Source organism: Curcuma longa, chromosome 6 (genome assembly GCF_044706935.1).
Source record: "Curcuma longa cultivar G26 ecotype Majalengka, Jawa Barat chromosome 6, ITB_CL_G26_1.1, whole genome shotgun sequence".
Taxonomy (NCBI): Eukaryota; Viridiplantae; Streptophyta; class Magnoliopsida; order Zingiberales; family Zingiberaceae; genus Curcuma; species Curcuma longa.
The window spans coordinates 3,718,296-3,733,494 of record NC_133866.1 but is presented as its reverse complement, the minus strand read 5'-3'; the positions used below and the strand labels follow the sequence as shown (position 1 = coordinate 3,733,494).

Genomic DNA, 15,199 nt, shown 5'->3' with positions numbered 1-15,199 from the left:
CAAACCAAAATGGATGTTTGCCCTCAATAACAAATATGAGAGTTTACTCGAGTTAGACCAATATCGATGTTGGATCCAAGATGCTTAAATGTCAACACCTCATGTAGAATGTCATTCACTTATTATCTCATGACTTTATCTAATGGTGTGATTATAAATTACTTAATCTTGCTGCAATAACATTCGATTGTAGTATATCTATTCCCTTCAATCTCAATCTTTACCTCTTTAAAATGGTTATTCATCTTTTAGTTGGCAACCTTGCATTAATTAGTATAAAAAAGGATATCCAATGCAATGTTTTAAATTTCATTCCATATTGGTCAGCACAAGCAAAACTTATCATTTCACCCACCAACCAACACACAAAATACTCTAATACACCCTACACACAAGTTTCTTCCTCACTTCTAGAAATGATGTCTTTCGCTGTTTGAGCAGCATCTCCCTCAGCTGCAACCATCTTTTGCAGTTCCAGCTACAAACCAAGGTGGGAGGACCAATTTGCAAGTGTCTTCCACAGTTTTGGAAAGTGTATTTATAAATCATGACTGTCTTCCTCAGATCAGGTTGTAAGCATAGTAGCTGGTTGATTCATAAATGGAGGTGGGTGAGTCATCATTCTTGGGTCATCGCAAAGGTGCAACCATGAGCTAAGGCAGACTCAACAAATTGCTGGGTAGATTTGGCAAGGTAAGTTGTGAGTCGCCTCATCTCCTCCTCCTCTTCTTCTTCATCTCAATTTCACTCTCCTCATCTGTGCCACTAACACCATGTGAAACTCTGACTCAGAACAAAACCTTAAACTCTGATCTGATGTACATCTTAGAGCACAAATAAACTTCCTCCCAAGTCTCTGCTATAATCCTCCGTGTATTATTTATGATAATTCCCTGTGCAAACTCTCTTGGCTCTTGTCTTGCGTCATGCCAACAAGTCCTTCTATCAATTTGGGTAAACACTGTGAGGTCAAATAAAGGTGACAAGCAAGATTCCAACTACATTGATATTACATTCTTATGAAAGGTTAAACAGGAAATGAAATTGAATTAGAAAGAAGGATTTAGATTTTGTTGTACATTGTTACAGATGGTTGGCAAATTGGTACCTCAAGGTATTCCTAAAAAAACTCAATTACAACACTGACAACGTAGCAATGGATGTATTGAAAAAATGTTGCCATGGGCTGCTGACTTATGGTGCTACCTACTGGTACGTATATGGACCTGTCATAAATCTATGGTGGAACAGAACTTGTTCATTGTTGACCACAACAGTTATATAAAGTTCCATAATTATGGCTATATGTGGATAAAAGTTCATATGAGAGAGGACAACAGATGAGCATTTAATGAAGTTCACAACTGAAGATAGCATCACCAAACACTTGAAAATGTTATTAAATTTATAAATTTTCCTACTAGACACGCATCGTCATGAAGAGGTGAATTACCCTCACAACCATATTCTACAATGATGAAGGCCAACAAGTGACATAGAATCACCTGAGTTGCAATCAATGCCGCTGCTTCCGTGTAGTTGAGTCGCAGGCCTCGTGCCAGACGCTTCTGAGCCAGGAATCCGGCGTTGTGCAGAGCTACCTTCTCGACTTCCCTAGGGACCAACTTCATCCCTTCGGATAGAACAGAGCAACAGAAATCAACATATATGACAAATTCAAAGATCGTAAATCTGAACCCCCATTGTTAGATAAGAAGGGTAGACAAAAGTAAAATCTCGAGATTAACCGATGAAGAATTAAAATGAATCGGGTATGTAACTTTTTCGACTGAAAAAAAAATAAAACGAATCACAGATTCGAGAAGAACCCTAGGCGGTGCATCCACCGAGCAGTTAATTTACCTACCTTCCTCGTACCACATGAACTGTTTTTTTTTTAAATAGCGTTTTTCCGAATTTCTGCTCAATTTTCAAGATGAAAACCAGATAAGCAAGCGTCGATCAACAAACCAAAAACCACATCCCGAATCGCCAATAGCAACGAAAAAATTACACACAAAAACTTGATCATAGCATTTTAATACACTCACTTTAGGATCAAATGGTCAGCACTGATGTGATGTGACCTACGGAGCTTTCCCCTCTTCGGATAGAACAGAGCAACAAAAATCGACATGTATGACAAATTCAAAGATCGTAAATCTGAACCCCATTGTTAGATAAGAAAGGTAGACAAAAGTAAAATCTTGACCGATGAAGAATTAAAATGAATCAGGTATCTGACTTTTTTGAATGAAAAAAAAATAAACAAAACGAATCACAGATTCGAGAAGAACCCTAGGCGATGCATCCACCGAGCAATTAACTTATCTACCTTCCTCGTACCACATTAACTGTTTTTAAAAAAAATAGCGTTTTTTCGAATTTCTGAGTGCATTTTCAAGATGAAAACCAGATAAGCAAGCGTCGATCCACAAACAAGAAACCACATCCCGAATCGCCAACAGCAACGAAAAAACTACAAACAAAAACTCGATCATAGCATTTAACACACTCACTTTAGGATCAAATGGTCGGCACTGATGTGATGTGACCTACGGAGGTTTCGCCCTTCAAGCTTTCTCTCTCGCGAAGACCAACTCGATCGGCAATCGATTTCATGGCGTATATCGAACGGCTCGCGTAAGCTGACATCAGGCATGCGCCATCAACCACGCGTGTCACGTGCGGGCCGCCTTCCGAGAGTGCGGCCCTGTCGTGGATCGGCATCCTGCCCGTGAACATCGCCGGCGAGGCCATGGTCGCCGTCGGATCGAGAATCTTCCTTACATTTTTTATTCCTACAAAAGGCTTACATTTTTTATTCCTATAAAAGGTGGAATCCGTCACCTTAGCGGTCTCACACGATCAGCTCACGATCATTTATGAAGAGATAAATTGAAAAACTACACCTAATAATTTATTGATTACATTGCGGAGGATTTGAAATACGAGAAAGAAGTACCATTCAGGTAATATTTCCAAAGGAATTGCAAACGGATCCGTCGGTTCACCAATCATTGACGGTTCTAGAACCGCTAAGCCTACATTACATGCAATAGTACCTAGAATTATTACTGAAAAAATATATAAAAGATTGTTGGGCCATGCGGGTTCTCCATAGTAATTATGTTCCATCCCTTTAGCCAATTTTGCTCTTAATACAGGATCGTTCAAATCAGATTTCTTTGTTATTAGGATAGGTGAATTCTTATGGATACATCTCCCGAAGGAACCGGACATGATAATTTTTCATCATCCGGCTTGAGCAAGAATGAAAGGATTGGTATAAACAAAGATTCAGCAACTAAAAGAAATATCGATTCTTTGGGATCCTTCCTTTCTTCAAACGGAACGAACAAAGATAGAATCAGATCAATTCCCGAAATGCCTTTTTGGATCTTCCTCAATGTCTCGGCTATTCACGGAACGTGAGAAGCAGATGAATAATCATCTACTTCCGGAAGAAATCAAAGAATTTCTTGGGAATCCTACAAGATCAATTCGTGATCACGACGCATGAGGGTATTAGGATTCGAATCCTTGTCCTCTTCTATAAGTCTGTTATATCGTAATCAACTCAACTCAACTATGTCTCAGGGACTTTTATTAAGTTTCTAGACAATATTAGAATAGAGCAAATGGGCAAAAATCAATTCCTCTGGTTCGATTAATGGTTCGGCTTTCAACAGGTCGGTCCAACCGGACGAACCGCCCAGTCCGATTGCATTTTTTTGTTTGACATTTTACGGATAAGTGTAAGTAATTTTCAATATTATCAACGAAGCTAATTTTCATAATATCTAAATCACATGTCAAAAATATCCTTCTTTCTTTCAAGGTCCATCAATCAATCAAAAATTAATTGATAGATTTAAAAAACTTTGAATTATTTAAAATTAAAATTGATTGAATAAGAAAAATCAATTGGAAAGATCATTCAATTAAAATGAGACAAAATAAACTATCTATATACAAATTCTTTTTATCAAAAAATATTATTTTATTTTTTAAAATATTTTTATTATTTTATTATATATCTATCCTTTTCTGGGTTAGTGAAGTTTGATGATTGAATGACTAGAGAGGAGGGAAAGTGAATAACATTGAACTTGTAAATATGTTCTTACTTGCTAATGGTTTAGTAATGTCGATCGTACAAGATTAGTGCAATAGAAATGAAATAAACAAACATAACAATGCTAACACATAATGTAACATGTTTTGAAATCCTCATTCCTACTCTTTAGTGAGTCACTCTTGAAAGTTCAATAGTTTTTCTCCTTCTTGAACTTTTTTCGGAGGTAGAGAAAATTTATTATGATCTTATTTTCAAGATCATGAACAATGAAAACTAAGAAGATTAAGACTAGGATTACGCGGAGATTTCAAAAATAAATAACAATAAAATTAAACCCCAACCTTCAAATACTATTTGTTTATAACTTTCAAACAACTTCAACTTCAATTCCTTCTTTGTTGTTCTATCACTAATTAGTTGAATAGATTCACCATCAATCAATTGTTTTCTACCATCAAATTAACGACTTCGACTATTAAGTCAACTATTTTCTATTAAATCAATGACTACCTTCAATTTTTTGATTGAATTAATAGTCGATTGACTTCAATCCAATCAATTAGCTATAAACAGAAATATTTTTTTTGTTAGTTGATTAATCTTACGTGAACTACTTTATTGACTCGACCATTAATTGGCATAAAATTATTTTAGTCGACTGAATAATGATTTTGTTTTCACCTACGTGATTATCCTCTCTTCGATATAAGTTTATCAACTCTTACTCACTTAAGAGTTTAGCTTACAATTCTCTTTTGTCCCTTTCATACATTGAGCCTTTATCTCATTTCATATACCATCTTTCACTCTTCACATTCATAATTTACCTCTTCTAATTGAGCAGTATCTTGATGTTCTTTATCCTGTGGTCCCTTAAATTTCTCATGTCACTCTTCTTTAACCTCCAATGAACCTAAAACTACCGAGTCAATCTTCAAACTTAGACATGCAAAGTCTCCATGTGTATTTCAATTGCGTCTCTATACGACTTCGCTATACGACTTCGTACACATAAATATTAAAATTCAAAATTTAGAATAGAGATGTCAATGGATTGTGCCCATGTCGAGTATAGGTCAATCCCGACTAGGCTCACTAAAGATGGTTAACGGAGCACAAGCCATGATCCCATGCCAACCCTCCGAAACAAACTTTTATAAAACATAATTAAAATTTTATTTTAAAAAAATCTAAAAAATAATAATAACAAATCTATAATGAATAGAATAAATACCCTTAAAACAATAATTTTATTAACTATTATTCAATATATTTAGTAATAATAATTAATATTTGGCACGACACATATGGTAAAGCATATGGTGGCATAATCAAAGAATTTACATGGTCAAAAAATTTTATAGAGTTGAATCGATCATTTTTAGAATTTGAATTAATGAAAAATTGGATATTTAAATTTTAAACAAATCTCTCGAATGTCTTCACTTTGTTTGACAAATTCTATCAATGTCGGTTAATGTTATGAAAAGTCAACCTATGTTCTTTATGTTTACTAGACTTTAGAAATCTGACTTAGACTTTGTTTGGTTACATATTTACAGTCAACAGTGTGAATGTGAAAATCTCTAACATCAGAGATGTTGAACATAAAAAAACAATCACTAGAAAAAACTACTTGCCTCTCTCATGCTTTGAAATAATTGATATAGCCCCGGGGTATAGCTGAGTTGGTTACGACGTAGTAGACTTGCAGAAGAGGACAAGGGTTCGAATTCTGGCGAGGCCAGACAATACCCTCCTGCGTCGTGATAAACTGCAGTTTCTCAATTTACCTCCTCACAGATAGTCGTAGGGCTGATCGTGTGGGGCCGCTAAGGTGGCGGATTCCACCTTATGCAGAAGAAATAATTGATATAAATTTATACATAAAAATATTTTTATATAAATTTAATAGGGCAAAAATCAAAGAGCATGTTTTTTTTTAATTATCACATCAACGCTCTTCTTTCAATTTTTTTATTAAAAGAGCATCTTATCCTATCAACCTCCCTATAAAATAATACAGCTATCCTCAAATACAATATTCGATCAATTTTGATTTTTTAAAAAGTTAATATTTATTTAAATTTTGAATTGGACAAACTTAACATTATAGTTAATTCATATTGTAATAATTACGAAATCATAACTATAATATAAATTTATTGTAACAATTTATTTTATGAAATAATATTTATATTATAGTAATTATCAAACTGTAACGGTTATAATTACAATAATAATTATTATGAAATCATACCTGTTATAATATTTATAGCACCTATAATTTCATAACTATTTCAAAGCGAACTCATCTATCAATTTAGAATTTAATATGTATAATAAAAGATAATAATATTGAATAATATATTTAAAATATTTTTGTTATTTTAAAGGAGGGCCCGTGGAATCCGGAGATTTACGTGATGATTAAAAAAAAGCTCTTTTCAATTTTGCTCATCTCGCTGGAGCCGCCAAGTGGTGCAACCTCAACCACACATCAGACTGGTCTAACAGCGATTTCTAACCACCTGAAACACGTGTCAAACATAACAAGCGTAGATTAATCCTTCACGTGGAGAATCAAATCCAGATCCACGTGGAAGGCATCCAACAGCCGAATACCTTTACCAAAGCACGGGAATATTCTCTATTTTTTTTAACAAAATATTCCTTTTTATTTTTATTTATAATAAGTCTGACCAAACTAAAATTATTATAATAATACTTAAATAAAAACATTTTTAAATTGAAAAAAAATGACCTACTTTTTTTAAAAAAAATCAATTTCTTTTTCTTGGTCAAACCACGAGAAAAGCATGCAATCGTTAACGCGCCATCTTGACCAATCACAATCAAACGCTAAAATTCAATCGGTACCAATTTAATAATTAACAAATAATAATAATAAAAAATCAAAATATGTAAATCGTGACGACTGGCCATTTTTTTTTGTAAGATCACGCATTACGCGCATGTGCTCTAGATATTTGAGTTAAGTCTGTCGGATTGGTCCGTCCCATCAAATAATTTAGACGAATTAAGTTAAAATTTTATCAATCCATTTTAAGATAGATTGAGATGGATTGACTCGCCTTGGCCCGCGACCTGCGTGGATTGACCTGCGACGGACTTGAGTTGACCCGCGGATTGAGAAAATTTATTTATTTATTTTAAATTTTAAAATTAAAATAGAAAACTTAATGAATTAGTGGGTTTGATCCATTTAAATTACAATTCAAATTTAAAAATTATAATTCAAACTTAAAACTTTCAACTTAATCAATTTAAGTTATAATTCAAACTCAAAACTTTCAACTTAATCAATTTAAATTACAATTCAAACTTAAAATTTTTAATATTTTTAATATTTTTTTATTTTTTAACAGGCTCGTGGGTTGGCCCGCCTAACACGCGATCCGCCTTGAAATTGGGTTGGATTGAAGATTTCCTAACCTGTCAAGTTAGTGGATTGACCCGTCCTGTCACGCCATATGATGGGTCTATCATGAATTGGTTCGTCCCATCATGAATTGATCCATTTGACAACTTAGCTCTAAGAGCGTCCCGCGTTGCGAGGTACGTGATGACATGGCCTTCTAGAATCTCCCACCATCTCGCATAGTGGAACTTTCATTTGTCTTTCCTTTGCCCTTTTTAAAATGTCACACAAGGAAATGAATCCTTCCCTTCCTTGTCCCGCAAGAAACAATTCCTTTCTATATAAAGCATAAAACCACCGGGCCTGTTTCCTTGGACGGTGCCTTACTGTTTCGTTGGCGACTTTTCCCTTCTCTTCCCTCTGATGGCCCAACCGGTGTCGCCTCCGCCGCCGCCGCCGATCGACCTCCGGGATCTGAAGGCGGTCTCCGTCCTCGGCCGCGGCGCCAAGGGTGTGGTCTTCCTCGTCCGGGGCGGCGCCGCCGCCCCGTCGACCGAGCCCCTCGCCCTCAAGGCCGTCTCTCGCTCCTCCATCGAGAAGAAAAAGACCGCCTCCGCCTCCGCCCCCGACGACGCCTACCGCCGCGTGTGGCTCGAGCGCGACGTCCTCCTCACCCTCCACCACCCCTTGCTCCCTTCCCTCCGAGGCGTCGTCTCCACCGACAAGATCGTCGGATTCGCCATCGACCGATGCTCCGGCGGCGATCTCGCCTCCCTCCGCCGCCGCCAGAGCGAGAAGATGTTCTCCGACGACGCGATCAGGTGCGTGTTCCATCCGATCGCCGGATTCTTCTCTCCTGTTTGATGATCGCGCTTCCGATTCTCACCGTCTGGTTAAATTTTACGCAGATTCTACGCCGCCGAGTTGGTGCTGGCGCTGGAATACCTCCACGGATTGGGAATCGTGTATCGAGATCTGAAGCCGGAGAACATCCTCATCCAAGACAACGGCCACCTGATGCTAGTCGATTTCGATCTCTCCACCAAACTCCCACCCAGATCACCGCCGAATCCGCTCGGCTCTACCTCTTTCCGCCGCCGTGAACCGGCGCCGGAGCGCAAGGGCAACAAGGAAGAAGCGAAAAAGAAACACACGAAAAAGAAGGAGCGGCGCTTACTGGGCTGTTTCTCCTTCAACTCGGGCGTCTCGCCGGAAGCCACCGAGTCCCCCGCCTCCGCGAGGAACCCTCCGCCGCCATCGACCGAGTCATCATCCAGCGGGAAGTCGAACTCGTTCGTCGGGACAGAGGATTACGTGGCGCCGGAGATCATCGAGGGGCGAGGCCACGACTTCGCCGTCGACTGGTGGGGGCTGGGCGTGGTGCTCTACGAGATGCTCTACGGGCGGACGCCGTTCCGGGGGCAGGATCGGAAGGAGACCTTCTACCGGATCCTGACCAAGCAGCCCGAGCTCACCGGCGAGCCCACGTCGCTGCGACGCCTCATCCGTCGGCTCCTCGAGAAGGACCCCGCGCGGCGGATCTCGTGCGAAGGCATCAAGGCGCACGAATTCTTCGAGAGGACCGACTGGGAGGAGGTGCTCCGGGTGGCGCGGCCTCCGTTCATCCCTTCGCCGGCGGAAACGGGGGAGGAAGAGGGTGAAGGTGTCGACGGCGTCGAGGGGCTGGACGTCGAGCGGACGGTGGAGGAAATTTCCGCCTCCAAGGAAGAAGCGGCCGAGGAGGCAACCGCCTCCGCAGAAGCGCCGGTAGAGTTCTCCGTTTTTTAAATTATTATTATTATTTAATATATTAGAAAAAAAAATATATTGCGTTTATTTTGGAGAATAATATATGAGAAAAAGAAACAAACCTTTTATTCTTTTATTTTTTTAAATGTAAAAGAAAATAATTGGAAAAAAGAATTGCAATGTTCCAATGTTCTTTTAAAAGTATTGGTACCGTGATAGGACATTCACGTTGTTATTCAGATATTTACAGTTCGATCTCAACTACGGTATATTTATAGGAATTTTTTTTTCAAATGGGGAGCGTGAACGTCTGTGCATTTCCGATTTGTCTTGATGGCGGGTGGTAGGAAATTTTCATAAGGTCAGATTTATCCTGATGGTCGGTGGAAAAACTTTTGTGGGACACTGATCACCTTAGAGATAGTCAATGAGGCTAATTAAAATTTATCATCATCATTTTAAAAGTAATTTTTGACGTACCATCTCTTTATCTATTTATTTACAATATATATCGTTCAATAAAATAGCATCAAGTATTTTTTTAATTAAAAATAAAAATATTATTTATTAAAATAAAAGACTTGCACATGAAGGAAGAATAAAAAATTTAGAAATTCAAGTTCTATCATTTTTCTTGTTCCTGAGTTGAAAAAAAAATCAGAAATAAACAAATAAAAATTATGATGTTATAAAAATATATATATTAATATATTTTTATACTCTCCTAAATTTGAAAAGAGAAACAAAATTATAAATTTCGAATACTAATATAATTTCGTAAGACTTAATTAATCTCAGACAGACAAAATGTTAAAATAGACCAATAACTTTTACAAATATTTTTACCTAAATATGATTTTAAAATTAAGGATGCATTTAGTATTTCTTAAATTTTAGTGAATTAGTAAAGCATCAAAACAAGTTATAAGATTCTTGAAAAATTATGTCAAAATCTTCGTGATAACTATAAAAAATACATTATACAATATTGAAAATTATATCGAACTCTTAAATAATCATTAAATATATCATTTTATCTTTAAAAATTATCGTTGGATAAATTTATTTATTTAATTTTTTCCTTGACTATCAACAAAAAAGAGAAATGCCATTTGAGCACTAATCAAAAAAGAGAGTTCTCAGCAACAAGCAATTTAGTACATTGATTGATAGATAAGAAATCACATGCCTTTCAAGATTTGTCTAGCCGTCAACCGTTAAGATTAGTCGAATTATAAGAATTAAATACTTGGATTGTGAAAAAAAAACTCTTAACGATAAGCAATCTTAGCCATTCATGTCTCGATCGAGCTTTAAGTTTATATATATATGTATATATGTACCTATCGATTTGGCCTAAGGCCAAACCACATGGTGAGATTTATGACTATGATAAGGATTGGTTAGTGAAATGCACCTAAAATTAGTTGGGGCATTAATGGTCAAGACTTAGCCTAAATCTAAACAAATACCATCAATGTGCAAGCATTTCTTGGTGCCTTCCATTCCATATCTTTTATCTTCTAATTAAATTAAAAGATTAATTAAAGATTTAAATTTTCAATTAAACTAATGCTATTAATATTACACAAAAATTTCCACATCAAAAAATTATTATTATCACAATCTTCATAATAATAACTATTTTTTATGATAAATTAATAAAAATATCAATAGTATTATTATCATAATCTTCATAATAATAACTATTTTTATATATATTAAACTAATACGAAATTAGATAAGTAAGCAAATTTAAGGCATTCTATGTAGTGTTTAAAATGAAACACACATCCATTGGTGCTATTGTTTTTGGGTTAATTAAATGGGACCATATTTATGGGTTTTATTTTGTAATAATTATGAAAGTGATATATCAGACTCCACATCAATTTTTCATGGATCATCAGGATAAATTTGAAAAATACTTAAGACCATCGATAGATTAAAAAGATAGCTTCACGTCTTTCATGGGTCATTATGATGAAAGCCATGAACAAATGAAATAAATTAAGATAAAATAAAGGCCAATTTTATTATTATAATAAATTAAATCAAAATTCAATTTGACTTATTTATTTGTTTCTTACTTTCAATTAACTTAATTACTTGCCCTATTTATCCATAAGTTGGGCTTTTGAAAACATTAAAATGCAATAATTTTCTAGAGAAATATAATTGATTATTATTTCTTTTACATTTTTTACTATCACACAAACAATGTAAGTCAAATTAAAATTTGAGTATTCCCAAATTTAAACTAATAGTTCGATTTGAATATTCCCAATTAACTCAAATCAAATTTTAAAAAGTTTTATTTTTGTTGTTGAAAATAATAAATAAATATTTAGAATATTCTTTTTTGATATATTTAAATTTATTAGCTATGAATAATATGATAAATATTTTTAAATATGTTTTGATAATTTTATTTTATCTAGAAAATTTAATAAAAATGGCACTTGATCCAAAACTTAAACTGGGTCAATGAGTTGATTATTGATTCAACAGACCCAACTTATAACTGACCCCAAATAAATTCACAAATTGGGCCCTAAATGAATCGATCTGTTCAACCATCGATTTGAATTGGTGATTCAATTGTCGATTAACTGTCAATTCATTCATATTTATTTAAAAAAAATCTTATTTTTTATTTTATTTTCAATTTTTAAAATTTTCATTTAATAATATTTATAATATTTTAGTGATATTAATGGTGTGGTTCAATATAAATTAACTCATTTATTTTAAAATTTTCAAAGCGTAACTATTCTACCTTTTTTATAAGTCAAAATTTTATAACTCTCTAATATGATGCCACTATTCTAACTCATTAAATTTATTAATCTCATTTAACTATAATTCATTCAACATTAAGTTTATAAAGACTAATTAACTTGTATAATATATCCAATAATAAATTTATCATAATTTATTTCACAATAAAATTATATATATATATATATATATATATATAAAATCAAAGATAATCATAATTTGTTTCACAATAAAATTATATATATATATATATATATGTTAATCAAAAAATATAACTTATGTAATATATATGTCTTGTCATATTAAAATATAATAATATTAATATTAAATAAAAAAAACTATTAGTATAAAAAAACAAAGATTATTTGGGATTTAATATAATATTTCTTTTGATTTATTTTGAATCCTGACTTTTTAGAAGCTCCAACGCTAATGATCGAACAAAAGTCATAAAAAGAATAAAAGGAATGCAAGGACTAAATAAAAGATTTTAGTATCATGAACCACTTGACTTTAATTTTCTTATACCCTAAGTGAATAGATAGACGTAAATAAGTTCACACTTTTTTTTTAATTTTTAATTTTTTCCACATTTAGAAATTTTTAAATATTTTTTAAAAATAAAATAATAATAATAATCTTGAATCATAATCATGAACCAAACCATAACTGACAATTATAAATTGTAATCATCATTTGAAGTTTAAGATTAAAGTTCGAGATTTTTTAAATTATAAAGACTATCGATTTTGAACTATGATCGGATCTAATGTAGGGTTAAAGAGAAGTTATTATCGAACAAGAACATTCTCTCGCATAGATATAAATATATAAGTGCTAACTCAAAGTTTTAAGTAAAAGATAATTCACATGGGAGAGGGAAATTTTGAATGACACAAAGTTGTTGGTATTTGGGTTAGAATGTGAAAAGTGATGGTAACTTCAATTAGGCTAGCCTAGGGATGTAATTGAATCGAGCCGAGTTAAACAGTAACAGGCTCGAGCTCAAGCTCGGTTCATTTTACTTAAGCTTGAGTTCGGCTCGAGTTCGATTCGAGCTTTAATTCTTAAGTTCGCGATCAACTCGTAATGAAATTAAATAGTTCGCGAACGACTCGAGCTCAGTTCAAAAATAGTTCATTTTAAAGTTAAACGAATTTAGTTTAAGTTTGGTTCGAAAATAGCTTGTTTAAAAAGTTAAACGAGCTTAGTTCGAATTTCGCTCGTTAATATATAATATTTATAATTTATGTAAAATAAAACATATATATATACATATATCGCATATAACAACGTTCGTAAGCCTTTAAACGAACATGTTCACGAGCTCACGAACCAAATACTGTTAAATTCGAGCTCAGCTCGATAATATTTTCGAACTTGAAATCATGACTCGAGCTCAGCTCGTTAACTTAATCGAACAAACTCAAACAAATTTTTTTTCGAACCAAGACTCGAATAGTTCGCGAGCAGTTTGACTCGTTTACACCCCTAAGCTAGCCCTCATGAAACACCCTTCTTTAAAAGGTTTGGAACATTTTTTATATTTTAAATTTTAAATTAGTTGAGAATTAATCGAATAAGATCATAATCAATATATCTTCTAATAAAATGGGATAATTAAATGTAATTGGATTTTTTTCAACTAATAAAATAGATTTAATGGTTAGGATAAAATCTAAAAGGATATAAATAAGTATAGGATGAAATCTAGTGACATTAGAAAATAGAATGCTCTACTCGCCTATAAATTTTCTACCTTAGAGTGATTTTAATCAAAACTACGTTATCTTTGAGCAATTATAAATAAAGTAGCTTTACTTTGAATTTATTTTGACCAAATTAGCTCTGTCTTTTTGTTGTTTGATCAAAAATAGCTCTATCTTGCCCTTACGCAACGGTTAAACCCTCCAATAGATAATCAGATATTTAAAATTCGAGTCTCAACTATATATTATAGAAGATTTTTCCTCTAGTGAGAAATGGACCTAAGAATGTTGACTATCTGGATGAGCCTCGCGAGCGTTTTCTGATTTATCTTAGTGATCGATAGGAAAACTTCTATTAGATTTTGAATTTATTTTGACCAAATTAGCTCGGTCTTTTTGTGGTTTGATCAAAAATAGCTCTATCTTGCCCTTAGGACAGTGCAATGGTTAAACCCTCCAATAGATAATCAAATATTTAAAATTAGAGTCTCAACTAAGGCATACTGTAGGAGATTTTTCCTTTAGCGTGAAGTGGACTTAAGAGCGTTGACTATTTGGATCAGCCGTGTGAACGCTTTTTGATTTACCTTAGTGATCAGTGGAAAAATTTTCATTAAATCGAATCAGTCACCTTCAAAATTAATCGAATTGTAAAAACTAGATACCTGGATTATAAAAAAAAATTCTATTTTGGAATGTTGACTATCTGGATGAGCCTCGTGAGTATTTTCTGATTGACATTAGTGATCGGTGGAAAAATTTCCATTGGATCAGATCAGTCACCTTCAAAATTAATCGAATTGTAAGAACTAAATAGTTGGATTATAAAAAAATTTTTATTTTGGAACTACTTTGAACAAAGCAATTTCTAATGATTTTATGACTAAAATTCTAACTAAAGTAGCTTACTTTAAATTTATTTTGACTAAATTAGCTCAGTCTTTTTGTTGCTTGATCAAGAATAACCCTATCTTGCCCTTAGGACTACAGTGCAATGGTTAAACTCTCCCATAGACAATCAGATATTTAAAATTCGAGTCTCAACTACAATATACTATAGAAGATTTTTCCTCTAGTGAGAAATGGACCTAAGAACGTTGACTATCTGGATGAACCTTACGAGCATTTTCTAATTTACCTTAATGATCGGTGAAAAAACTTTTATTGGATCGGACCAGTCACCTTCAGAATTAATCGAATCACAAAAATTAGATACCTGAATTATCAAAAAAAAATATTTTGGAGCTACTTTGAACAGAGCAATTTCTAATAATTTTATGACTAAAATTATTTTAATTTTATATTTTTTAAAATAGGACCCTCGATTATAATAATAAAGATGTTTTTGAACTGCTCCATGCGCGGCAACAATTCATACTGCAAAGCAATAAGAGCATGCATGCAAGAAGAGGATCAAAATTCGAATCTCAAAACAAATATTTTAAAAATCAACTTTTGAATGTATATAAGTTGTACTTTAGTTGATAGACTAACTAG

The 15,199-nt window shown here is 33.9% G+C and overlaps 2 protein-coding genes across 3 annotated transcripts in view; one reads left to right on the top strand and one right to left on the bottom strand.

Moving 5' to 3' along the window:
• Window positions 1–2,583, bottom strand: part of LOC141830647 (urease) — a 48,448-nt gene extending 45,865 nt beyond the window's left edge. For both annotated transcript variants that reach the window (XM_074718055.1, XM_074718054.1), the window contains exons 1-2: window positions 2,520–2,583; window positions 1,506–1,633 (exon numbers count right to left, since the gene is read on the bottom strand). In XM_074718055.1, coding sequence (XP_074574156.1) covers window positions 1,506–1,631 — 126 coding nt within the window. In that variant the 5' untranslated portion in view covers window positions 1,632–1,633; window positions 2,520–2,583. The remainder of the gene's footprint in view (window positions 1–1,505; window positions 1,634–2,519) is intronic.
• Window positions 2,584–7,803: 5,220 nt separating this feature from the next.
• Window positions 7,804–9,397, top strand: LOC141830785 (serine/threonine-protein kinase OXI1-like). Its single transcript, XM_074718210.1, has 2 exons — window positions 7,804–8,284; window positions 8,372–9,397. The coding sequence occupies exons 1-2, from the start codon at window positions 7,887–7,889 to the stop codon at window positions 9,249–9,251; spliced, it is 1,278 nt and encodes a 425-aa protein (XP_074574311.1). The 5' UTR covers window positions 7,804–7,886; the 3' UTR covers window positions 9,252–9,397.
• The last annotated feature ends 5,802 nt before the right edge of the window (window positions 9,398–15,199 follow it).